The following is a 25,385-nucleotide window of genomic DNA, read 5'->3' as shown; positions in this document are numbered from 1 at the left end:
TCAATTCCATTTGTTCATTCTTCATATTATGTTACTCTTTTAGTATTATTTACTTTTTATGTCAGCTTTTTACTTATTTATTTAATTCTTTTATATTACTGTATTACCCAAAATTCTTGGGATGCTAATTATCTTCTGTGTTGAATTTACTGGTTTCTTCTCATTTGCTCATTTTCCTTTCATAGTTTATAATTTTCGTTGTGGACTAATCTTCAGTGGGAGATTGTTCTTTTATCTGTGGGAGACCTATATAATATGGTTGTGGAAGTATCCTTGAAGACCGTGTGCGCATTTATTTTTACAAGATAGTTTTTTCATCCTCCCTTACTTTTTATTTACAGCCACTTGGCTTTTTTATGTTTCTGGAGTAGTTTAAATTTAAATTCCACTCTTCTACATTATGATGGCTAAGGTTTTGGTGTATAATGGATGACAGATTCTATTCTATATTAGGAAGAAAGCAAAGTTTTTTGCTTTTTCCCAGCAATGGTAGGTGGGGTTTTTCTAATTCACTTTTTTTTTTCTTTGTGGGCATGGCCACAAGCCCTTCAAGTCCATTAAAATCCATGTCTTGGGCTGCTAAAGTCCACATCTATGTTTGTATCCTCTTAGGGTCATTCCAGTGTCATTTCAGACTTATTTTCTCATTTTATTTTGTTTTTTTAAAAACGTTTTGTTTATTTGAGAGAAAGAGCATGAGTGGGGTGGGGAGTGGCAGAGGGAGAGTGAGAAGTAGGCCCCTCCGCACTGAGGAGGGAGCGCAATGTGGAGCTCCATTGTAGGACCCCAAGATGATGACCTGAGCTGAAGGCAGATGTTAGCCGCCTGAGCCACCCATGTGCCCCTAACTTTCTCATCTTAAATTCCCTTTTTGTTCTATTGGAAGTTTTCCCTTCCTTTGACTTCAGCTATTAATTACATTTTGTCCCTACCATCTTTTAGATTATTTCTATTATTTTTGCCATGGGGCGGTAATCTTTATGCATGCTCCCTGAATCACATTGATATTTTGTTAAACTGTATACTATTTAATAAAATCCCAACACACCTTGTATACAGAGGTAGAATCTGTTACTGACCTTCTGAAATTCAGTCTTCTAACCCCTTGTACCCACCCTACTTGAATATGTTTACTTAACTTATAAAATTCTAATTCATCTTCTTGGGTTTTATTTGAGAATATTTATGTTCTAAATCTAATGTCCACCTACTTAATTATCATGCTTTCTGTTTTCTGTTATTCTGTGAGAAGGGTGCTCCCCTCCCCCAAAAGGTGGTATCCCACTTTTGAGGTGTTACTAGCTTTACTTTTTCCATTCCTTCTTGAAGAATTTTCTACTCCTCACATCACCTCCTTCCCAAGCACTCAAGAGTCTCTATTCCCTCTGTGTTCTCTCATCCCGAACTCTGCATCTTTGACTCAGCAGCTGGTTTCTGGGACTCCTTTCAGTCCTACATGCCTCTCACGCTCACACATTCATAATCACAAGCTGCATATCTTTCTGAGAAGGAAATCAGCTGATTCTGACCGCAGAAAGCAAAAAAAGAAGGAAGAAAAGTTACATGATACAACTAATCTGGGAGACAGTAGGGGTTAGGGTTAGAGTCATAGGAGGAAAGCTGGTGGTTGGGATTGGGAAGGAAAATTCCACTTTAATCAAATGGAATAGCATATGGGCATCTCCCTAAGATAGTGTTCAGTATCAAAATGTCCAATAAATTGTGAGTTATCTTGTCAACATCTTGTTTCAGAATGTATTGGCAAGGAAAAGCATTGGATCATCTTTATTTAGTAACATTATTCTTAACATAGTTTGTGAATTGTTGCAGAGGTATAACAGCACTGTCCACACCTAATGGAAAAGATATTCCCTGAAAGGATAATTGGAAGTGAGACTATTTATGGTGTCTTTCTTTGGGAAATAGCCAGAATTATTCTACTGTGACCTTATTTACTCTTTTCCTAGTGTTTTCAGTGGAAAAGGCCCACATGATTTTGTTTTCCCTTAGAGTCCTACTTGGGTAACTTGTGAAGTTTATTGTACTGTCATAGGGCTGAGATTTAGGATCTTGGAATTAGAGCATTAGAAGTGAGATAAGCTTCATAACAACAGAGTCTTTGAACTGTCTATAGAGATGTATTTTCATAGCTCATCTAAGTGGGATTTTTATTTAAAGTGCTTCGGTGCAATGTTATGCTGTATGTGGCACTTCCTAGAAATGTGTTAATGTTGTTATTTCCACTGAATCAATCTCATCTTAAATGCTTCATGATTTTATACACAATGGTGTACAAGGACTCCAAGTGCCCTTTCATACGCACTTTCCATTGATGGTCCACACGAAGGCTTCCTTTTGTGCTTAGGCATCACCTTTTGAATATCCACAGATTTTTCATTCTTTCACTTGATTTCACTCTTGAAAAGAAGGACGAAGTGTGAAGGGAAAATATAAAGCTGGGTCTTTTTAACCTGGAACGCGCCTCTCCACACTTCTAAGAATAAACGAGGTAAGCCGTATCTATCTTCCTGGAGCTGTGTGTTCAAGAAACTCAGGGAACCAAGAGGTCTGCCTTTCTGAGAGCCACTTGAATGTCTCCAGGCTTGTTGGGGGGTGTCATGTTTTATTAATTGGGCATATACACTGAACGCAATGTTCCGGGATGGATCAGAGCTCTTCGTCCCTGAGCGCATGGAGAAGTGGTCCCTGCTGGTGGCTGCAGCCACATTTGTCATGTCCATGCTTGGGACCCTGTCCCTTGCCTGTCAGCAGGAAGGCCTAGGTAGAGGAGTTGCTGTCCTTTGCTGCTGCATGTCAGGCATGTTTTCCTGCTGCTGTCTTTAAGAAGGGCTCCTAGCCTCAAGGAGACACTGGTAAGATTTGGGGTAGAAATACCTACTGCCAGGCAAGCACTTTGCTCACTGGTTTCATAGGGGCCAGGGACTCACTCTCTGACCTCAGCCAGCAGCACCACCACCTCCCCCCCCCCCCCCCCCCCCCGCCGAGTCTCCTTTCCTCTTCTGGAAACCAGGAGGACCTAGACTTGGTTAAGTTTCCATTGCTTTAAAGGGGCAGCGGGGCGGGGGGGGGGGGGCTCTAGGATTTCCTGATTGCGAGTTAAGTACATCCTCAAAAGACAACCTCTACTTGTTCCAATGTCTGTGTGTCTGATTCTCATATTACGTTTATAATTGTCAGGTGCTCGTTTAAGTTCTGAAGAAAGACGATGTCACTTGATTCTCAGAACACTGTGAGGAAGTACTGTTATCATCCCTGTGGCCGATGCCAGCTGGGGTTCATGCTTAGGCAGCCTGTCCTCAAGCCCATGCTCTTAAACATCATACCGCATTGACACCTGCCACAGAGCATAGCCCTTTTATGGTGGGACTTGGGGAGGAGATTAAGTTCCTGTGCGGTGGGGGCATCCTAGACGTGCAAAGAACTGGCATTCAGGAGTGCGGGCTTCTTCAGTGAGAACAGCCCCGTCTATTTTCTGAGCCTCAGATTGAAAATCTTTCACAAAACTTGTATTTTATTCTGCACGATGTTTATGAAAAAGCTGAGGCATCGACACAGAAAAAGAACAAAGATACCTGGGGTCTCAGCAGCAATTAGAGTGCGAGAGTGCACGTGCCTGATGACTGGTTTTGCTTATATGTAAATACCACTCGTGGTGCTAAGCAAAAAATAATTGTAATAGATTCATCAAATCATAATGCAGCCACGTTTCACTTAGAGCTTTAAACTTGCAGATGAGCTTTCCCTAAGGCTCCTGTCTGATTGTAGTTGCTATGCCTGACCTACTTACCAGCTTTTCACAAGATGGCTTAAAAGCCTCCCAGGATATAGTCATACATGGAAAATCCTCTGGGGCTAACTCTCCATAACCCCCAATTCACGGGTCCGGTATTTGGGGGGCCACGCGTCACATATGGGAATCTTGTTCGGGCCCGTAGTTTTCACCTAGGCACAAGTCACAGGGTTTATTCTGAATACCTAGACTTGACAGTGGAGCGACCAGAGGGTTTCCGATTCAGAGGGATTTTGTGTGCATTCAGTTAGGTGTCACTGCGCCACTGAATGCAAGAGAGCTTGGCATCACTTCTCAGGACTTTGGCTTTTGTTATAATTCAGTGTCACGTGTTAAATTCACTTTTGGTGATCTGCCGGTTCCTTTTCTCATTGGGTTCATGACGGGCATGAAAGGAAATGATCTTGGGCTTTAAAGAAAACACTTGGTCTTAAGAGAAGTGAGTCAAGGGTTTGAGTCTGTGTTAGGATTGTCTCTCAGTCTGTACAAGTCACCTGCTGACTGGTGGAAAAATCAGGTCGTAGGGAGAAGACTGTTTTAGTCTGTGAACCTAGGAGATGTGACCTTGAGCAGACGTAACAGTATAAACTACTATACTGTCAACTGATAGACTGTCTAAGGCACTGGGAGCTGGCAGTCCCATCCAGAATGGATTCCAGAAGCTTGAACCGACCCCAGGTAGAACTAAGAGCGACTTTCTGAAAGAATTTGGAAGCCAGTTGCACTCAGCCCTCTGAGGCCAATGCACGTGAGCAGGAGTGAAGATAGTGAAAAGTTACCAGCGAGAACCAGACGTCAGTGTTTCTTTCCCAGACTCCTATTCTTTTTGTCTGTTTGTTTAAGATTTTATTTATTTATATGACAGACAGAGATCACAAGTAGTCAGAGAGGTAGAGAGAGAGGAGGAAGCAGGCTCCCTGCTGAGCAGAAAGCCTGATGTGGGGCTCGATCCCAGGACCCTGGGATCATGACCTGTGCCGAAGGCAGAGGCTTTAACCCACTGAGCCACCCGGGCGCCCCATGGTGGGACTTGGGGAGGAGATTAAGTTCCTGTGTGGTGGGGGCATCCTAGATGTGCAAAGAATGGCCCTTAATGACCCTGCTTCCCATCTTCACCTTCTTTTCATGGTGGTCTTCTGTTGTCCTGCGTTTAACACCTGTTGGCCTAATTAAGAATTTCACTTGGGGACGCCTGGGTGGCTCAGTCAGCTAAGCATCTGTCTTCAGCTCGGATCGAGTCCCGCATCGGGCTCCTTGCTCAGCTGGGAGCCTCCTTCTCCCTCTGCTTGTTTCTCCCTCTGCCTGCTGCTCCCCCCTGCTTGTGCTCTCTCTCTCACAGATAAATAAAATCTTAAAAAAGAAAGAAAGAAAGAAAGAAAGAAAGAAAGAAAGAAAGAAAGAAAGAATTGCATTTGTTCTCTTTTCACATCCTGGCCTTGAGGAATGTATTTTTATGACCCTGCATGCTCACCAGTCTAGGAGCAAACACGTTGTGCTGGAAGTTTCCAGGAGGCATAGCTAGTGTGTGTACGTGGAATCTGGGGAGGATGCTCACTGCGCATGGAAGTGACAGCCATGGGTTCCGCATCGGGGGTCATCGGTCTGTGCGGAGCACAGAGCAGAGGGCCCCGGCCTGGCCCACTCATTCTCGTCCGCCTCATGGAGCGAACGCAGCAGCTTCGGTAGCCCAGCTTGGCTTCCTGAAACGCCTTATACCTGGCATTTCAATGGCACAGAGCTCTTTTCTTGGTCAAGAGCTGCTGAAGGGCACTAAGTTGAACAATGGCCATGATGACGGGTTTCTATATGACTCTCCCCTAAAAGCCCCAATCCGAAGGCAGGAAGAGCAAACTCCAAGAGAGGCAAGAGACTCACCCGTTGGCTGGAGTCATTAACCTGGGGACGGGAACCCCTCAGATCATCTTGATGCTGTTTTAAATTTTCCCAATATGGCTGCCTTGCCTGTAGGACAAGGGACGGTAAGAGCAAGAGGGGGAGCAACGGCTCGGACTGCCCCTCCCCCCTGTAAGTGACCTTGACTCGGCCACCACCCCGGGTGTCGGTGCTCTTCTCTGATGAATCTTTTCCTTCTTCTGCTTTCAGCTCGGGGACCTGCTTCACAAGTTGCAGTTCGTCCTGACCTACGTGGCTCCGTGGCAGATGGCCTGGGGGTCTTCATTTCACGTGTTTGCTCAGCTCTTTGCCATCCCTCGTATCCTTTGTGCTTCCGTTTTCATCAGTGAGCCGGGAGTCACAGTTTACGGAAGCATGCTTTCCACGGAGCCCTGGCAATGAAAAGATTTGCAAGACTTTAAGATTACATTTTAACGGGACCCAGGGAGGCACTTCAGATTCCCCTTGGGCCACTTAGCTTTCGAAGTCATTGCTTAATTTTGAACCCCTCCTGCTTCCTAATGCCTCGCCAGGATTACTTTATTTTTCTCTTATTCTTCCATTTCCCACGCCCAGATCTGCATTAAGTTTATCCTCTCTTAAATGGAAAGTTACTGCTTAAATGGTTCAGGTGACTCAGGGCAAAATAGTGTAATTCAGTCTGCTATTATTAAACACAGTGGATAGGGCTGATGGCTCTGATAGACTGTAATAGATTATCTAACACCATCTTAGGATAGAGCTTGGTAATCACATACTTGAGTAATATTCAAAACTCAGAATTAGATACACATAGAATTACCCAAAGTCTTCTAAAGATGAGAGAACTAATAGATGGTTTCGTTTTGTAGCTGCTCTTAGCCAAGAACCTTAGTTTTACCATTCGTACATTCATTTGGTTGCTTTGTCTGCTTTTAAGTGTTTCCATAATGATAATTAGTTTTTATTTACTTCAAAACAATCTTGAGACCCTCCTTGGAGAGATCCCTTTGACACAGATAGCGAAATTGTATGTAGGGTGTGTGCCTAAGGAGAGAGAGATTAATAAAAAGAAACAATATGCTTGAAGAGAGAGAGATTAGACAAAAATAGCCTAGACTGAGGCCTCAAATTTGCCCTCAAAGGTTTTCCTTCCCACCTCATTTATACTTTCTAAATGTGTGCTTTCCACGATGCACTTCGGGAATTACTTATTTCGGAGTTCCTAAAGGAGCTTGTTAAATAACGAAATCCCTGAGCCCAGCACATAATTCTAAAATCATGTTTCAGGGCGTGGATCCTGGAGTGTTCATCTTCAAAAGCCTGCCTGGGATCCTTACCCTCTGGCGTGTGTGACCCCCAGTTCTAGAACTTCCTTCCATACAATGTCCATACAGGGCTCATTAAGACGACTCACGAGCAGTCTCCGGGACCTGGACTTCGTGAACAGGCAGGGAAACATATGTGGGGTAATCGTTAAAGGATAACATATTCTAGGCTTTTAACAGTGCCCTTCTCCAAGCATCTTTCAAGCATACCAGGAGCTGGCCTTACAATGCATGGTGTTCTGTGCTCCTATTCTTAGACCTGCATTGATATTTCTGAAATGTTTCAAGGTTATTTGGCAGAACAAGCTAAGGAAGAAAAAAACCTGCAAAGTGTGAGAGAGCTCCTCCGCCACTTTTTCCCTCAAACTGCAATCATTTTCTACAATACCAGTAATTTTGGTTTTTCTAAAGAGCCCTTTAAAACAAAGACAGCAAGCTCAAAGAGAGGTGATAGTATTTATTTCTGAAGTGCATCTCAGGCATCCTACCTAGAGTTGAAAGCCTGTTTACTGAATGAGAACTATGGGGTGAAGCAAATTTGGGGTCGAGAAGCTGCACAAAGAATGTGAAACTCGAAGTTATGAATCCCAGTTTCATCCTAACTTCAGTCCCACGCAGATCTGTAGCATTTCTTGTGCCTGTTTATGCCTCGTTAGATGAGTTCAGCGATGCTAATTACTCCTTGTGGTTCCGCAGCTGAGTTAGGACCCTTCTGGGAGCCATAACTTTCAATTACCTGACCTGTTGGTGTGCGTTGGTTTGCGCACAAGCACTTTGTATCTGGTGCTTAACATCTCTAAGAATAAAAACGGCGTTAGTGTCTACATCACATGGCACACGGCGCTTGTTAAATCTAAGTGTTTTCTTGGTGGGCGGACTCATTCTTAAGAAAGTGAACATCTGAGATGTAGATTTCATTGGGCCTTTGGTGGCTCTGTTTGAGGACGCTCGATGGGTCCCTGTGCTTTTGTTCCTAAACCTGCTCCTGATAGTGACATCCACCCCCCCCCCCCGCAAGATACAGAGCCTTCCAAGTAACCTTAGAGCCTGACAACTGCAGTCTTGTGACAGCTGACAGGACCTGTCACCCCCTCCCCCCTTATCCCAGGACACCTTCCCATCCTTGACTAGTTGTAAAGGTAGATACGGGTTATCTGGAAACCAATATTGTACCATTCTGAATACAATGAGAGAAATCTTTTAGAAAACCGGGTGTGTGTGCTGAGATTCTTAAGCACCAGGCCTGGATCCTGACTAATTCTGAAATGTTAATTATTTTATCACTCTATTAAGAAGCTGTGGGTTCAATCCTGGCATCAGGAAGGGACTAATTTGCTCCATTTTGGAAGTGAATTAGCGTTCAGGCCAGCGGGGCACTGTTTAGTAAATTGCTTTTTCCAGTACTCGCACATCTCTCCCCTGGTAGCCTCTCTTAGTGTCTGAGCTGGTAACCTCCAGGGAGAGACAACTATGTGTACAGACCATGTAGGACCACTGTCTTCTAGTTACGCAGGCACAGCCAGATCATTTCTGTTAGACGGGTGTACTGGGAAGCCTGCGGAATTTCTCTTTGGAACATCATTTCGAGCTTCGGATGATTTGTTTCTAACTTCAAGGACTGACGTAGATGTTTTCATTTTAACTGTACACTACAACAAGCTTTTGACAGAGTCACCGTGTCCCCGTGGGAAAGAAACCAAGAGGGCTCCTGCATGGGCTGTCATTGGAGTCCCCATTTCCTGGCGTTGCCCAAGCAGCTACAGCCACAGGCTTTCATATCTGGCCCGAGCGTGCTGCATTTCTTTATCAATCTCCCCCTAAATAAAACAACCTCTGAGGCCACCTATCCATGTCTGCCCTACCTCGGACCTGTTAAACTGTGTTTCCTTTCCCACCACATTGAACTTCATTTGCAGCTTCACACGGCTTTCCTGATGTAGCTTCTGGCTAATTGCGTCTGGCGTTTGACAAAGGGACGACATACTCTTGGGAGAAATACGTAGAATCAACGAGAAGAGCAGGGCCAGCCTCTTTTGGAGGCTGCCCAGCCCCAGCTCCGTGGGGCTTTGTCCTGGTTTTTCTGCAACACCACCACCCCCCAACCCTGAACCCTCCTCCCATCAGAGAAATCCCTCCCGTGGCTCTGCCTTCTCACATTTTTTTCAGTACCTTTACTCCATGACATCCCCTGTGCAGGTCCCTTTTCTTCCCGAGACAAGGGTCATGGTTTATTTGGTGCGTTTTGTGACCCGGTATTTTGGTATTTTCAGCTTTCCGATGAAGAGAAAACGGATGGCGGTGACAGATCTCACAGCAGCTCGTTGTTCTGTAGCTCTGCGTGTGAACCCAGGTCAAAATAAAAGGGATTTGAGGTAGACTGTAGCCCCATAGAGATCTTTTTGATACCCAAACAAATCAGCACCAGAATGGATTATTAATGGTGGACATGTCAATTCCCTCCTGGCGTTGCTTGGAAGGAAATAGCAAGTTGAAAAAAATAAAATAAAGATACAGTTATTCCTGAAGCAAAACTCTGAACTAAAGTCTTTGAAAATACGTGGGGATGTGTCTGCAACCACACAAGGCTCTCCGTTTCTGGATTCTGTAAACGGGTGGTGAGGTCCCCACGGCCACCCCTCCGCCAGCACGTGGCTGAGAGGGAATGAAAGCATCTGGATGCCTGGGTCACTTCTATGTCCTGATGGTCAGTGACACATAGAGTCTGTCTGTGCCAGGCATTCCTTTCTTCCTTTGTGCCAGAACCTTCGGAACACAGGCTAAAGAAATAAGACTTCCATTTGTGCAGCTGAGAGAAAGCCCTCTTCGAGGTGGGAAGATCAGCCTGGTAGGAGATCAGATCAGACCGGTAGGGGGACGCTCCGAGCCCCCACCTGAAGGGACAAGGGACAAGGAACAAGGTGCCTATGTAAGCCCTGGACAGTCTGGCACCTTGTTGGCCTCTGCCACCTCAACCATGGGTCTCACTGTCACCCCTGCACCGCAGGGACATGTGGGATTGGCAACTAGGAGCAGTTCTCCAGTGATGGAGAGAGACTGGGGAGGGACAAGCCCTCGGGGCACCTTCCTCAGACTTCTAGAGATCAGTTCACTGGTCTTTGTCCAAGTATGGCAGCGGTACTGATTTTAATGTTGGACGGTTATGTTTCTGATCAACCAGGGTGTGTCAGAGTGAGTCCCACCAGTAAGTGAGAAACCCATGCAGCGTGTAACATGCTGTGAGTTCATGTGTCTACAGTTCTAGCTTTTAAAGCAGACATGACTCGAGCCATCAGTGTTCAACATATCATAAAGAACATACTTTTTTGAATAGTGGGAAGAGAGTCTTTGAGAAACAGAGATGCTACCTTCTCACACAATGGTATTTATTTCTTCTAAAACGTGTAATTTAATTTTAATTATTTATAAAGCTACTTAATACTTCAGCAAGTGTAGCACAGTGCGGTTTGCCCCACTAATGATACCCTAGTAAAAAGAAACTGTTCTTTTCAAACCTCAGATATTACATCTTTGCCATAAATCACCCTGAGACCGCTGGGATTTTTATGAGAATCATTTGGTTTTGACGCTGGCGAAATGAGACCTAGCGGGATCCTACTGAAAGTTTTATATCCCTGACTCAGTACACAGAGAGATCACATACATGCCATCTTTTCTTTCCTTGGCAAGAAAACAGCTTTCCTATAAACAAGTCAAAATCTGAAATAATATTTCAATACATAATGACATTGAAAAAAGTGGTGTTTTTTTTTTGTTGTTTTTGTTTTTTGCCTTAACTCCGAATTATCAGATTCCGCCATGCTTTTCTTTCAGACGATGATCACCTCCATCTTCTCTACCCCACTGAGCCCGTTCCTCGGGAGTGTCATTTTCATCACCTCCTATGTCAGGCCAGTGAAATTCTGGGAGAAAAACTACAAGTAAGATCCTAAAGTTGATGCTAATGTGCTTTGCTAAAATTCGTGCTTCCTGATGTTCCTTGACCTTCCTCCGTGTCAGGGCTCAGCCTTCATGCCTCGCCGGTGGCTGGGGGCTGAGTGTGTCCCCCGGGAGGCTTCCTCCGTTCATCGCTCAGCACTGGGGGTGGGATTAGGGTTGGAGGGCGCCAGGGCTCTGAAACGAACAGGTCTGATCGCAGCTCTACAGTCGGGTACCAGCCTGGGTTTTGTTGGTCGCGCAGGAAAAATGAGTTCCCTCTGTCAAGTATTGGCATTTGCCCTCAGAAAGGTTGTTGAGGGAGCCCCCGGCGGGGATTGCCCCTGGACGGCATGTGTCCCCTGTTGGCTGTACCTTCCGTGAGCATCCGGAGCGTGTCGCGTGTAAGTGTGCGCACTTCACAGCTCAACACGACGGAGAACACCAGGTGTTCCAGAGCGCAGGTGTTCCAGAGCATTCAACTTGCAGAAGTTATTTATGCCTTTTCTTGACTATGTGGCCGGGCCAGTCACAAACCTCCCCAGCAAACAGTGATGCAGTGGGGGCGCCTACTTCTGAAGGGAAGGCGTGAAGGCAGAGTCATGTTCCACCAACTAATTTTCCAGAACTCCTGAGGGCTTGGGGGGAGTGAGGGGAAGGTGCTGCGGACAGGTGGTCATGGAGAACACCAGTGAGCCGGTCCATCTTCAGCTAGGGCAGAGGAGAAGGACTATTCCAGAACCCTCCCCTAACTTATAGCCATACCTGCGCTGAGCCCCATAAACCCTGGTCGACCCTCCACGGTATTTTTGACACGACATTTTGCATGACTCAGGCACTTGACGGTGCGCTCTTGATGTCCTATACAAGACACCACTAATGTAGGAGGTCTGTGGTTTCTGTTTCTCCCCTTAGAGGGTTCCTGCGACCATAAAATCACACCCTTGTGGGACGGGCAGTAGGGGGGAGTAATTAAAACTCAGCCTGGAGCATCTGCCCACCTGGACTCATGTCTCACCTCTACCACCTAACACTGGTGACCTCAGGTCTCTCTCTCTCCTCTTCTGTAAAATGGGGGCAAAATGAGGGAACCTATTTCACAGACTTGCCGTGAAGAGAAAATGGGTTCATATACATAGAGCCCCATGCGAGCCTGCACTGTTATGATTCTTCTCTGCTGTGCCTCGAAGTCCCTATGGGGCCAGGGCTGGGGGGGTGGCAGGACTCTGTGGGGAGACCCTCTGGCACGATCCTCATATTCAAGAAAGGTGGGATTTTTGCAGTACAACGAGTACCTGTGTGAAATTTTGCACAGAAACACAAGTCCTATTTTGTGTGTGTTTAAGGAGAAACCAAGCATATTTACAGAGCCAGAGAGTAAAAGAAAAATGACAGGCACGGGCTTGTTACTTTCAGTTTCCTTAGGGGAAGACAAGTTGCGGTATCTTTTTGGAGCTCTGAAAACCGCATTTACACCTGTCTCTATAGAGGGCCCCGCAATGCCTTTGTCCTTAACCATGCAGAAAAGTGCAAGATTGTTTCAACAATCTTGAAACAAGATCGTTATTACAAGAGATTTCCTTTTTGTCTCCTAGTCTCAGATAAATTAGGAGCCAGTCTTTCTGGCCTGGAATCTGACATAAGCAAGATGTATCCCCATTGAGCTGGACAGAGCTTTAAGGGTCCCTGACAGGAAGGGGGCGGGGACAGGCTCTGGGGGGAGTTTAATTGCCAGGTGGTCTCCTAACTCGTGTGAGGAGCAAGGTGCTTCTGGACGTCCGTGTTTGCTCAGTTTCTTCACTTGCAGGTTTCAGTCTGGTTCTTGAGCCGTCGGCTTCTGGGGCCTCCTTGCATGTATGGGCCTCTAGAGCAGGGTCCCCATTTCCTTACTCTGTGTCACAAATAATTGATTCTGTCGTGAGCTGCTGTGAACTCGGTTGAGCGCTGTTACGTGTGGGAGGGGTCTGCCTTCGCTTGGCCTGGCTGTGGGTGGGGCGGGGTCTGCAGGCATGTGGAAGGCTGTCCAGCCTTTACGAGGTCTCTCTGAAGGGGCCAACTCGGGGAAAATGTTCAGTGCTGCTGGGGAAAAAAGTTCCTGATGCAAAACCCAGGCTGGTCGCCTTGTGGGACATCAGAACACGGAGCCCCGTGCCCAGCTGCTTAAAAGATCAGTGATGGAGTTCTGGACAGTAAGAGGAGGGTATCAGGAAAGGAAATGGCAGGAAATCTCATCTGGATCCCTGTAAAGGCTCTGGAAAGCTCATTCTGATTATCTTAAACTGTTGGTTTTTATTTTTTTATTTTATTTTTTTTTTAAAGATTTTATTTATTTGACAGAGAGAAATCACAAGTAGATGGAGAGGCAGGCAGAGAGAGAGAGAGGGAAGCAGGCTCTCTCTCAGCAGAGAGCCCGATGCAGGACTCGATCCCAGGACTCTGAGATCATGACCTTGAGCCGAAGGCAGCGGCTTAACCCACTGAGCTACCCAGGCGCCCCTGTTGGCTTTTATTTCAAATGGTAATGACTGTCCGCCTGGTTTCTGGCTGGAGAGCATCTCTGTGGCTGTCCTGCATCTCCATGACTGTCCCACTGCCTACAACAGAACACTTGGTTACCAGGTCTTGGATTCTGTGGACTTGGTTACTACTCGTCCCCTGGCTTTCAAAGGCTGATCACAAATCCTCTTCCTCTGGAGTTAGGGGGCACATGCTGCCGGAGGGTACCCCGGCATGCCACCCCCTGCCTGGGCTGTGGCCCTTGCACTCACAGTCCCTTCTCCTGGGCCTCTTCTCCCTCTCCACCCCTGCTGCCTCACTTGCCAGCCTTCCCAGTCCTCCAGGCTTTCTCTCAGCCCTTCGAAAGCTGACTTTGCTCCTGCAAGTCTCCAGTGAGCCCAGCACTAATGAAACCATTTTATAATTTTTTAAAAAATTTTTAAAGATTTTATGTATTTATTTGAGAGAGAGAGAGAGCACAAGCAGGGGAAGGGCAGAGGGAGAGGGAGGAGCAGTCTCCTCGCTGAGCAGGGAGCCCAATGTGGGACTTGATCCCAGGACTCTGGGATCACGCCCTGAGCCGAAGGCAGAAACCTCATCGACTGAGCCACAGGTGCCCCATGAAACCATTTCAGTACCTTAAGGAACTGATAAGTAAATCACCAAGCCAGTCTGGTTCCCCCCACCTGGGCTATCTTGAAATCCACAGGCTTCCTGTTCCCCAACACTGCTTCTCCCTGGGACACACATGTGTCCTCTGCCCTCCTGACTCCCCTGCACTCTGGTCAGATCTGCACATGGAGCATCAGGTTCCATGCTGCCCCAGAGGCCTGTGGTGGCTCGTAGCTGCCTGAAGAGAAGAATACCACCTGGTCCAGCCCTGTCAAGTAAGGAGCTCTGCAGTGCTGGGAATGCTGTGCACCTGCACCGTCCAATATGGCGGCCCTACCGTCCAGGTGTGGCTAATGACCCATTTGAAATGGGGCCAATGTGACTGAGGAACTGAATTTTTTTTTTTTTTTCTGTTAGAGAGAGAGCCCGGGGAGGGGAGGAGCAGAGGCACAGGGAGAGAGGGAATCTCAAGCAGGTTTTTTGACCAGCTAGGAGCCTGATGCAGGGCTCGATCTCACAATCCAGAGATCGCGACCTGATCCGAAATTAGGAATCAGACACATCATGGACTGAAGCCCCCAGTCATCCCCTGAATTTTTACTTCTTCTATTTAATTGTAATGAATTCAATTTCAATAGCCACATGTGTCTAGAGACTACCACGATGTATAGCACAGGTCTAGACCCTCCTCAGTTTTAATCTCAATTTCCAGCTTATTACCCAAAACATTCTGTCACACCTCACACATTGTGGCTTTTTCATCCCAAGCCTTGCCTTGGGCTGTGTCCTCCACCTAAGTGTCCTTCCTGCCCCGGGACCTCTCCAATTCCTATCCACCCACACCCGCCCAGATTCCATGTCTTGATGGACTCAAAGGGGGTTAGGTTCAGGAGGCCTTTGAGGTGAGAGGTATTATCTTTGGAAGATGGCTGCTATAATACCTGTGGCCTGTGGCCATCAGCAAATTGTACCCAGGATTGGCAGAGATAATACTTATCGCCAAGTCTAGACCTGTTTCTTTTTCATCTTGTGTCGCTGAAAGGCTATGCGCATAGTAGGTGTTGTCTAGTTCTTAAACGAACTGAGTCCCGCGATAGTGTGTAAAAGGTAAAGATCTTCACCTCGGTCTCATTTGCCAGTGTTAGGAAGTTCCCTGTTAAAATGATGTTCTCTCAACTAATAAGGTCTTAAAAATCTGTCTCAATGAGCTCTGCCCGGGGTCTCCACTTAAATTACAGACAACGGCAACAAATGCACTGTAATTTATAAATTGTAATGTGCCTTGTGTGTATAAATCCCCGTATGATAGAAACATTCTGATATTATGATCTATCACCCTTCTCCTTGCATATAAACAATCACTAAATAACCAAACTTTGTCATTACCATGAGACAAATGTTTAGGCTAGAAATATTGATTCGTGTTTTGGTTATCCTGGCCAATATCTTGGTCCTAAAGAAGTTGACTATTTTTAGTCCTAATGAATGAAAAGCTCCATTAATAATGAGTCTGTTGGGATAGATCAGAAGTCTTGTATAAGATATTAAACCCCATCACTGTGAGGAGACGCATAGAACAACCACGTGAAAGGCAAATATGGCTTTCGTGGCAGTTACATTTCTATCACATTCTCCAGATTGGTTTTAAAATGTTAAATCAGGGGCACCTGGGTGGCTCAGTGGGTTATGCCTCTGCCTTCGGCTCAGGTCATGATCTCAGGGTCCTGGGATCGAGGCCCAAATGGGGCTCTCTGCTCAGCGGGGAGCCTGCTTCCTCCTCTCTCTCTCTGCCTGCAGCTCTGCCTACTTGTGATCTCTGTCTCTCAAATAAATAAATAAAATCTTAAAAAAAAATAAAAGCTAAGTCAGGGGCATCTGGGTGGCTCAGTTGGTTAAGCATCTGCCTTCAGCTCAGGTTATAATCCCAGGATCCCAGGATTGAGCCCCGTGTCTGGCTCTGTACTCAGCAGAGAATCTGCTTGTCCCTCTTCTTCTCGTTCTGCCTCCCCGCACCCACCCCGGCTTGTGCTCTCTCCGTCTCTCTCAGATGAATAAAATCTTTAGAAATAAAATGTTAAATCATTCTGGGCATCATCCTCCACAAATGAGCACCAAGTATCTATGTGAGGGCTGTGCTAGGCTTTAACTAACAGGAGTCACTCTGCGAATGGTCTGCAGAAGCATCCTCTCTGTTCCATGTCCTTGGTCCCAGTCTAGTTAGCGAGAAGATAATCAGCATTACTTAATCCTCAGCTCTCCCCATGGCAGTGGTCATTTGTCAGAAACTTTGAGCTTTGTTGTTCGTCAGAACTCGATTGAAGTCCCGGCCCATATGCCTGGTTAAGTGTTTGGGAAATTAGTCCATGAGCCTCGGTTAACTCATCTGTGAAATGGGGTGGCAGGCTCTCCACCCCTCCAGAAGTCATTAATTCCAAATGAGACATGGTTCACTGTGGTAAATGCGCAGGTCATTTCTATATACAGCGATTTTATCCTTTATCCTGTCCAATTTTGTTCCCCTTCCCTATATTTCTATCTTCTCTCATTACACTTTTAATTCAGTTACGTCGAGACGTATTTTATACGTCCTTGCAGCCGATCAGAAATCCTTTCTGAAATGGCAGAGCACCATCCTACCAACCAGTGAAAAGACACACATGTAGACCGTGTGACCTCAAGTCCACAGACAGCACGCTGTCACATGCCCCTTAAATATTTGTCTTCGCCTTTAAGTGCTGTGTTTCTTTTGATGTCTTACCCCGTCACAGAGCCTTTGAACTGTGCTTTGAGCAGCAGAGTTGCCTGAGTTGAAAAACATCTCTAAAGCATCATTATTTTGTGGTTTATCAAAAGACAGACTATGTGATCCAAATATTTCAACTAGTCTCTGTGGGCTCCTGTGAATCTTGTTGTGTTACTTCCCAGGGCCCTCGTGGGTTTGGAATACAGAAGCAGGGCTAGCATGGGCCCTTGGAGTTAGAGAATCCCCCTCATGCTGCTCATGGAAGGGAGTCCTCTAGCCTCTTCTACTCTGGGCGGAGCAGCCCTTGTGCCTTCTTAGGCAGCCCTGGGTGAGCTTCATCTGCCATGGCTGCCGGGCTGTCCTCTGTGCAGGGTCTGTTCCTTGTGTCCTCACCTGGATGCCACAGTCACCTGGATGCACCTGCTGTTGCCAGAGCAACTAGCATCCTCTTGCCTCCTGTGTATCCTGCCCTTCACTGCTTGGAAGACTGTGCTCTCCCCTCACTGCCCTCTCTCTCAGGCTCAACAGCCCTTCCTATCTGTGTGTGTGTCTCTGTGTGTGTTTTAAGATTTTATTTATTTGACAGAGAGATAGCAAGAGCAAGAACACAAGCAGGGAGAGTGGGAGAGGGAGAAGCAGGCTTCCTGAGGAGCAGGGAGCCCAATGCAGGACTCGAACCCAGGACGCTGGGATCATGACCTGAGCCCAAGGCAGAGCCACCCAGATGTCCCCCCACCTGCGTTTTAATTGGTGTAGACCTGGGCAAGCCTCACTGCCCTCAGCCAGAGGTCTGCTGGACGGCCTCTAACCCTCCCCTCTAGCCTATTCCAGATGCTGTCTACTCAGGTCGCAACAGATGTGACCTCCTGTGAGCCAGATATTTTCTGCTTTCATTTTCACCTTCTAAAATCTAAACCCTCTCAATTATTTTACTAAAGTGGTGCCAAGCCAGGCCTTCATCATGCCAATCTTATGTGTGCGGTTTAGTGAAAATCAGGAATTTACACTTCCAGGGCATCTGGGTGGCTCAGTCGTTTAGGTGTGTGCCTTTGTCTCAGGTGATGATTCTCGGATTGAGCCCCACATTGGGCTCCCTGCTTAGCGGTGAGTCTCTTTCTTCTTCTTCCTCTGCCTCTGCATGCGTGTGCTTGCTTGTTCTCTTTCAAATAAATAAATGAAATCTCAAAAAAAAAGAAAAAGAAAAAGAAATTTACATTTCCTTTACCAACTCTTGATCCATCATTGGCTTTCATATTCCAGCCCATAGAGGTACATTTCTTTCTTCTTCTTTTTTTTTTTTTTAATTAAGATTTTAATTTTTGGAGAGACAGAGAGAGTGACAGGGAGCATAGGTGGGGAAGAGAGGGAGAAGCAGGCTTTCCGCTGAGCAGGGAGTCCAATGTGGGGCTTGATCCCAGGACCCTGGGATCACGACCTGAACTAAAGGTGGACGCTTAACCCACGGAGCCACCCAGTCCCCTCCATAGAGGTCCTTTTCAATGACACCGTTCATCATCTCTCCAGCCCCTCCCTTGCACTCTCTGCAGACCCACCAGCATCTCCGTCTCACTCATGGTTTCTTACTGAGGATGCTCAAAGCCGTGTGTGCCTGACTTGGGCAAGGCAGTCAAAGAAAGAAGTTCTCAACACACGTTTTATTTTTTACCTTTTCACCATGGGGAAGATTTTTCTGGATGCTCTCTACCCACTGAGCTATTTTAAGCATGGTTTGTAAGATCTTTGTGCAAAGCATGGAGTTTCTCAAAAGGCAATTTTTTTCTCAAATGCAAAGCAGCAAGCTTATTCGGCTTATGGGTTAATAGTAAAATGGAGCACTATAATTAAAATTTGCAATTATGCAGGGTAGGATTTACATATCTCAGCTTGCAATTAAGCTACCCCACAATTTATTTGGATATGTTTACAAAGTGCCTGGACATACTGCGATAAAAGCCTTGAGGCTCCTTTTTCAGATGTCTTAGGGCAATTAGACTCAGAGCCATGCCTAGGCATGTGCTGGGCTCCGAGGCATTACTACTGGTGCTTACACAGGTAGTGGAGTAGCGCAGCACTAGTCCTCATTCTGTATTTACTAAACAGCTGCGCACCTTCCCAAATATATGCATTCTTGCCTATATACCCATTCTGCAAGTCAAATTTCATTTTTCTCATTTCACAGATCAGAAAAGGGAAACTTGGGAAGTTAAATGATTTGCCCAAGGTCACAGGACAAATCGGTGACTGAGCCATGACTTTAAACCAGGTCTGGTGTGAGTCTAAGTTTGAATGCTCTCCGTTATGTCCCCAAACCTCTCAAATGCCTCCCACACTATAGGCGATTCAGTGAACATCCGTTAGAAGGTTCACATGGGACTGGAAAGGGGCCGTCACGAACACCCTGCTCAGAGGAGGAGCCGGGCCGAAGGACAGGCAGTGCCGCCCAGGCCCCGAGGTCCCTTCCCTGAGCCGGCCTGACTCCAGAAGTGGCTTCTGTCCGGGGGGCATGGTGGGTGGCTCTCAGCAGGGCTGCCTCCGTCCCGGGCTCTCGTCATTGGCCCAGCGGGCTCTCAGCAGCTCCAGAGCCCGAGCCAGAAAGCGTGAGCATGGGATCTCCCACACAGGGAAATCTGTGATCACTGACCACCATGAGCCTCCTTTCCAGGAGTGGAGCCCTAAGTTTAGAGCAGAAATGCGGCATCCGGGCCTTTCCTGGGCACCGAGTTACCACCTGCAGTCCTGAATCAAATCTCAGGCCCAAAAGGGGGTCGAACTCATTCAAGATGAGAATTTTCTTTTTAAATGGCTGATCTGAAAAATTCCTCTTGGAGGCCACCACTTGCCCTTCATTTTCCAGGCTGTTCTGTAACTCCAGACAACTGTGAAAGGCATGAAAACAGGCCCTCTGTTCCCCCAGGAGCTCAGGGTAGGTCTTCGGGAATCTCCCTCCACAGAAAGGACAATGCAGGCTTGTCTGGATGCACATATAAGTTCGTGAATTTTAAGAGATTTAAAAATGCTTAGGAATCCCCGTGAGACTGATGACAGAGACGTGTTTGGGGCTAACACTGCTCAGCCAGCGCAGGGCCACGTCTGGGGAAACAGTGGGTATGGGACTCCCGGGGAAGCCAGGGTAGGAATATGGACCATGTCCTAAACTTCCCAGAAGGAAAGAAGTAAAGAGATACGAGCAGGGAACGTTCTTAGTCGTGGATGGTAAAAGGAAAGTGTCAAGGCCAACTAAGAAGCCAAATTGCTCAAGAGTCCAGTGTCCACGAAGCTCTGCCAAACGGCTGGGACTTGGGGCTGACCGAGCATGCGCAGCCGTGCTGGGCCGACCTTGGGTTTCTCTTCCCTCTGAACTTAGCTCTGCATACAATCTCCGCATAAAGTCTCCGGACTTTAGGCCTCAGGTAAGAAACAGACAAGCAAGTGACAGGGTGGCCAAAGGCCCCGGGCAATGGAAAGACAGAGTTCACTCCAGAGTCCCAGAGATCTGTTGTTTCTGCCTGCCCCAGTGAGTTCTGGGGCCCCGGGGGCAGGGAGCTGTGCCAGTCAGGCTGGCCCTCTCTTTCCCCTAGCCTTGGTGGTGGTGGTGGGGGGGGGGGTGCAGGCCTAAAGCCCTTGGCAGCCTTCTCACCCCCGCAAAGCAAGACTGGCCTGAGAATTCTGCAAACACAGAGGAATGCAGGGCACGGGATGTGGAGACTGATTTCTGATGACGCACCCTCTACCCTGGGGTCCCGCTGGGCCTACTGGAGCTTTGGGCTGTGTAAGCCAGCCAATTCTGTATTTTACTTAAGTCATTTTCAGTTGGGTATTCTGCCACTTGAAATCAATCATAAAAGCAAGGGAAGGCTTTTATCGAAGGGATTCTTCCTCTCGACCTTTTATTTTGGGGGAATGACAGCATGAAGGTCAGACCTTTATCACCAGAACGCTATGGTTCTAACTAGGCTTGAAGCCAGAGAAGGTTCTGGGCGTCCCCTGGGTGCCTCCAGGACCGACGGGTAGATGGGGAGTTTTGAGCCTTTCCTGGTTCCACAGCTCACATGCCCCGTGTCTGATGCTCGTTTTCCACGTCCCTTCTCTGCCTCTGACTTTTCTCAACCAGAATTTCTGGTCTGTGTCTGAAAGCTGTTGTGTCTGAGAAACTAAATGACAAACTCGGCCCCATCATGCTGTTTTGCTGACGGTTGAGAAAGCTCTCACGCACATACCCAGGGGTAAGGTTTGACACTTCAGGTGTGGCGATGAGCTATTATGCAAATGTATTCCAGAAGGATGATGCTTTTGAGGAACTCCAGGGCGGTGAATTTCTCAAATAGCCCTGGTTCGAGCTTATTATTCATTATGCTGTGTTGCATGATTTTGCTCAGGGTCCTGTTACATTTTGCTGAGCGGTTAAGGAATTTGAAAAGTGCAGAGTAGTGAAGTTGACCATGTGCCTGCAGGAAGGAGTCCAACATGCCCACCTGCTCCCCGGCTGTCTAGGGCTGCTGACTCTACACTTCAAGGTCATGCAGGAGCGAGGCTTTGTGACCGAGTCAGGTTGATGGATGGTTTCGGGGGGTGTAAGTCAATAACATCATGGAGCAGAACCCTTTTCACTGCAGCAAGTGAGGGCAGGGGGCGTCCTTCTCTGGCTTTTAGGGAAGTGTTAGAGATCGGGCTGATTTCTTCCAAACAAAGGAAGGCAGGAAATAGCTCTTAAATCCACATTAAATCTGCAAATTCTTTTATTGCATTGCATCACATATACAATAGTGCATGGGGGTTTATTGTGTAGATCAAGACCTCTGTCTAATGGAAGTTTAATCCCCAAGAACCCAAGAACCTCGAGCACTTTAGGTCTTTCCTGTGATCGGCCAATGCTCCAAATGGATGTTGCCGGCCATGGTCAGTGTGTTCTCTTCTCCCTGTGATGAATGGACTCGGCTGTGGGCAGGCCGCTTTGGGCTACGGGGAATGTGTGCATTTGAGGCTCTAGGTAAAAACTCATTTCTTAGCCTTCGAGTGATCAGGCGGGGCTCCTTTAGTCTGGTTTCAAGAGCATGACTGACTTTAATCCTACTTTACTGAGAGCCGAGAGACCTGGTCCAGGCTTCGTGTATGGTTGCTGCTTCCTGGTACACAGCGGTACCAACTGATTAATGAAATTAGTACATTACATGGACATGGAAGCTATACTCTTTCCTTCTTTTTTTTTTTTTTTTTTTTTTTTGGTCCCTTTGGGAACATTCTGTCATCATCACTGCTCACCGGGTTTATGATACTTTGTCGTGTTTGGCTTGCTATGTTTGCTTCTCTCTGTAAACATTTAAGTAGATTGATGCTCGCCTTCAAGATAGATGAAAAATGACCAATGATGGAAAAATAATCACATGCAGGAGAATTAAGAAAAGAAAAGTCTATTATCTGATAAAAACAAGGCTAATTTAATGTATCACATTCCTTTTCCATTTGTGATGCCTTCTTATGTTACCCTGAAGAAAGGACTTTGTTTTAGAGGTTATAGAGCAGAAATTTTACTTCCTAGTGTCAGGGAAGGCTTTGGAGAGAGATATACTTTGAAGTTTGGGGAAGAGGAAGGAGAGAAAGTTCTTAGTGGGTTTTAAAGAAAATTGGATAAGAAATGAAGTTTTCAAAAAGCAGTTTTAAAGAGCAGTCCAAAATGAGAGAATACTAGCATTCTGTGTAGAGTTATCATGGGTAAAGAACAGCCAGCAGGGAGAAGGTTTTCTTACCATTGCCAAAGAACCTGTTTTGGCACTATATTGAAGAGATTTGTGCACCCTTATGTTTACAGTGTTATTTATAATAGTTATTATAATAGATATGGAAGCTACCCAAGTGTCTTTTGAAATATGAATGGATAAAGAAGACATATATTCTACTTAATATATCTAAATCTAAATACATATCATGGAATATTACTTAGCCATAAAAAAGAATGGACTCTTGCTGCTTGCAATGACATGGATGGGCCTAGAAGGTATTATGCTAAGTGAAATAAGTCAGAGAAAGAGAACTATCATATGATTTCACATATATGTGCCCTCTATACAGCAAAACAAATGAGCAAATAAAAAACAAATAAAAAAATATAGTCTTATAAACGCAGAAAACAAACTGGTGTTTTTCAGAAAAGAGGTAGATGAGGGGGAAGGGGTGAAAGAGGCAAAGGGAATTCACAGGTACAAAAATCCAGTGATTAAATAAATAAGCTGCAGGGATTTAAAGTACAGCATTTAGTCATAAGTAGAGGAATATAGTCAGTAAATTAATAATATTGTAATAATGCAGTGTGGGGAGCATTGTGTAATGTAGAGCATTATCGAATCACCGTGTCGTCCACCTGAAACCAAAATAAAATTGTGGGTCAACTGTACTTTAGTAATAAATTTTTAAAAATAACTTGGGGAAAGGCTGGGCAAATGCAGGACAACTGGGAGCGAGGAATGAACCGATTTTATCTGCTCCGTGTTGTCCTCGAGCTCCCGGAGCCAAGACTGGACACAAACTATTTCAGTATTCGAAAAATCAATATGGAAAACATTTTCAGGGTAAACTTGACTATTCCTTTTTCCCCATTATAGAAAAATCCATCCCCGAATATACTGATGCAGGGAAATCAAGAGCCTTTTCTGTTCTCTCATCGTTCCCTGGGGGTGACTGGCCCATCACGAGGTTAAAGTGATTCTTTGATTCATTTTGCGTAGGTTGGTGGTCACCAGTGCAGCTCTGCATTTTAATTTCCTACCTCAAGTCCTGTGCAATGTTTAGTTGCCATTGTATGCACTGAGACACCAGGGGATCAGAAAAATCAAGCGATGCTCCCCTTTACACCCCTCACACAGGTTAATAAGTCATTAACCAAGTTAGAAACAGAAATCCAGTTTTATTCACTTAAAATTCCAGTTTCAGCGTTGGGGGTATGGAACGTGAGCAGAGGACCACGCCATGATCTGGAAGGGATGAGAACGGCAAAGGAAAAGTGAAGTCCGTCTCAGCGGGGAGCGCGCGGGCAGGCTTTTATTAAGTGCTTCCTCCCTCAGTGACAAAACGACTCCGTGGCTGCGTGTTGAGAGAGGGGGTCTTCTTCACGTTGCTGCCTCTCCAGACACAAGCAGCCATGCCAGCGGGAGGACCTCAGGGAAGTCATAGGGCTGCGTGCGCCCCTGCACAGATGGGACTGCTCCTTGCCAAGGATGACCGTGTCCTTTTTGCTGGGCAGGGGGCTCCTCTTAATCCAAATCCTGTGCATTCCACTGGTCACTAATGAAAACAAAACAAACTCCATGTGTCTTCATTCCCAGGAGAAATTTCGCCCACAACTCTAAAACACTGTTGCATAAATGACATCAGACTTCTTGCTACCGGAAGGATATAGCACGCAGAAGTCAAAACCTTCCATCAAGCATGTTAAACCTGGGAAAAAACCAGCACCTCCTTGATAATTTAATTTTTATGAATCCATTATAATCTTCTGCATCTTTCTTTATTCAAGTCTCCCTTTGTCTGACTCTGCCCAACTGCATACAACACGAATGTTTTTATTACTGTTTTTATTAGTTGCGTTTGCAGAAAGAGAAGAAACACTTTTCACCCCCTAAATATTTATGACCTTCCAGTGAATGAGTAGTTGGATTTCATATCCTGTATTTGAAATGTTGGATAATCTTGAATTCTTCTGGCTGAAATGGGAGAAGCGATCTTAATTGGAAATGTAAGTGAGTTTGGATCAGAAATGAAAATTGCTCTTGAGTGGGTTATTATTACAGTAATGAAATTCAGGCCTGCTCTTAGCTATGATATTTTTTTATTTAAAAAAAATTTTAGGCTCTTTCTCTTTATTGATTCATGTATAGTTGAAAGAAATAATACAGAGAGATCCCCTGTATAACCTTCACCCAGTTTACAGATGTTAACATCTTGCAGAACTGTCACAATCAGAATATTGGTGTTGATAAACTCAAGATACAGAGTTTTTCTACCACCACAAAGATCTCTCCTGTTGTCCCTCTCATACGCTCATGCTCGTCCTTGTTGCCGCTACCACCTTCTTAATTCCTATCAACTATTTTTTTAAAAGATTTTATTTATTTATTTGACAGACAGAGATCACAAGTAGGCAGAGAAGCAGGCAGAGTGGGGTGTGGAGGGAAGCAGACTCCCTGCTGAGCAGAGAGCCCAATGTGGGACTCAATTCCAGAACCCTCAGAGATCACATGACCTGAGCCGAAGGCAGAGGCTTTAACCCACTGAGCCACCCAGGCGACATCCTATCAACTATTAATCCATTTTCCAACTCTGTAATCTTGTCATTTCAAGAATGTTATATGACTGGGATCATACAGTATTTATCCTTGTGGGGTTAGCTGTTTTCTTTTTTTTTTTTTAAGACTTATTTATTTTTTTGAGAGAGAAGTGTTTGAGAAAGAGAGGGAGTTAGAGGGAGAGAGAGAGGGAGAGACAGAGTGGGGAGGGCAGAGAGAGAGGAAAGAGAATCTCAAGCAGACTTCTCCCTGAACTTGAACGTGGGGCTCGATCTCAAGACCCTGAGATCCTGACCTGAGCCAAAATCAAGAGC

At 46.0% G+C, this 25,385-nt stretch overlaps 1 protein-coding gene across 1 annotated transcript in view; it reads left to right on the top strand.

Moving 5' to 3' along the window:
• Nucleotides 1-25,385, top strand: part of PCNX2 (pecanex 2) — a 285,897-nt gene that overhangs the window by 194,195 nt on the left and 66,317 nt on the right. Inside the window, exons 22-23 of the mRNA XM_082718946.1 lie at nt 5,915-6,023; nt 10,820-10,949. Of these exons, the coding sequence (XP_082575072.1) occupies nt 5,915-6,023; nt 10,820-10,949 (239 nt within the window). The remainder of the gene's footprint in view (nt 1-5,914; nt 6,024-10,819; nt 10,950-25,385) is intronic.

This window comes from Mustela nivalis, assembly GCF_964662115.1.
Source record: "Mustela nivalis genome assembly, chromosome: 2".
NCBI classification, from domain to species: domain Eukaryota; kingdom Metazoa; phylum Chordata; class Mammalia; order Carnivora; family Mustelidae; genus Mustela; species Mustela nivalis.
The sequence above is the reverse complement of the archived record's forward strand: the minus strand, read 5'-3'. Positions and strand labels throughout refer to the sequence as shown.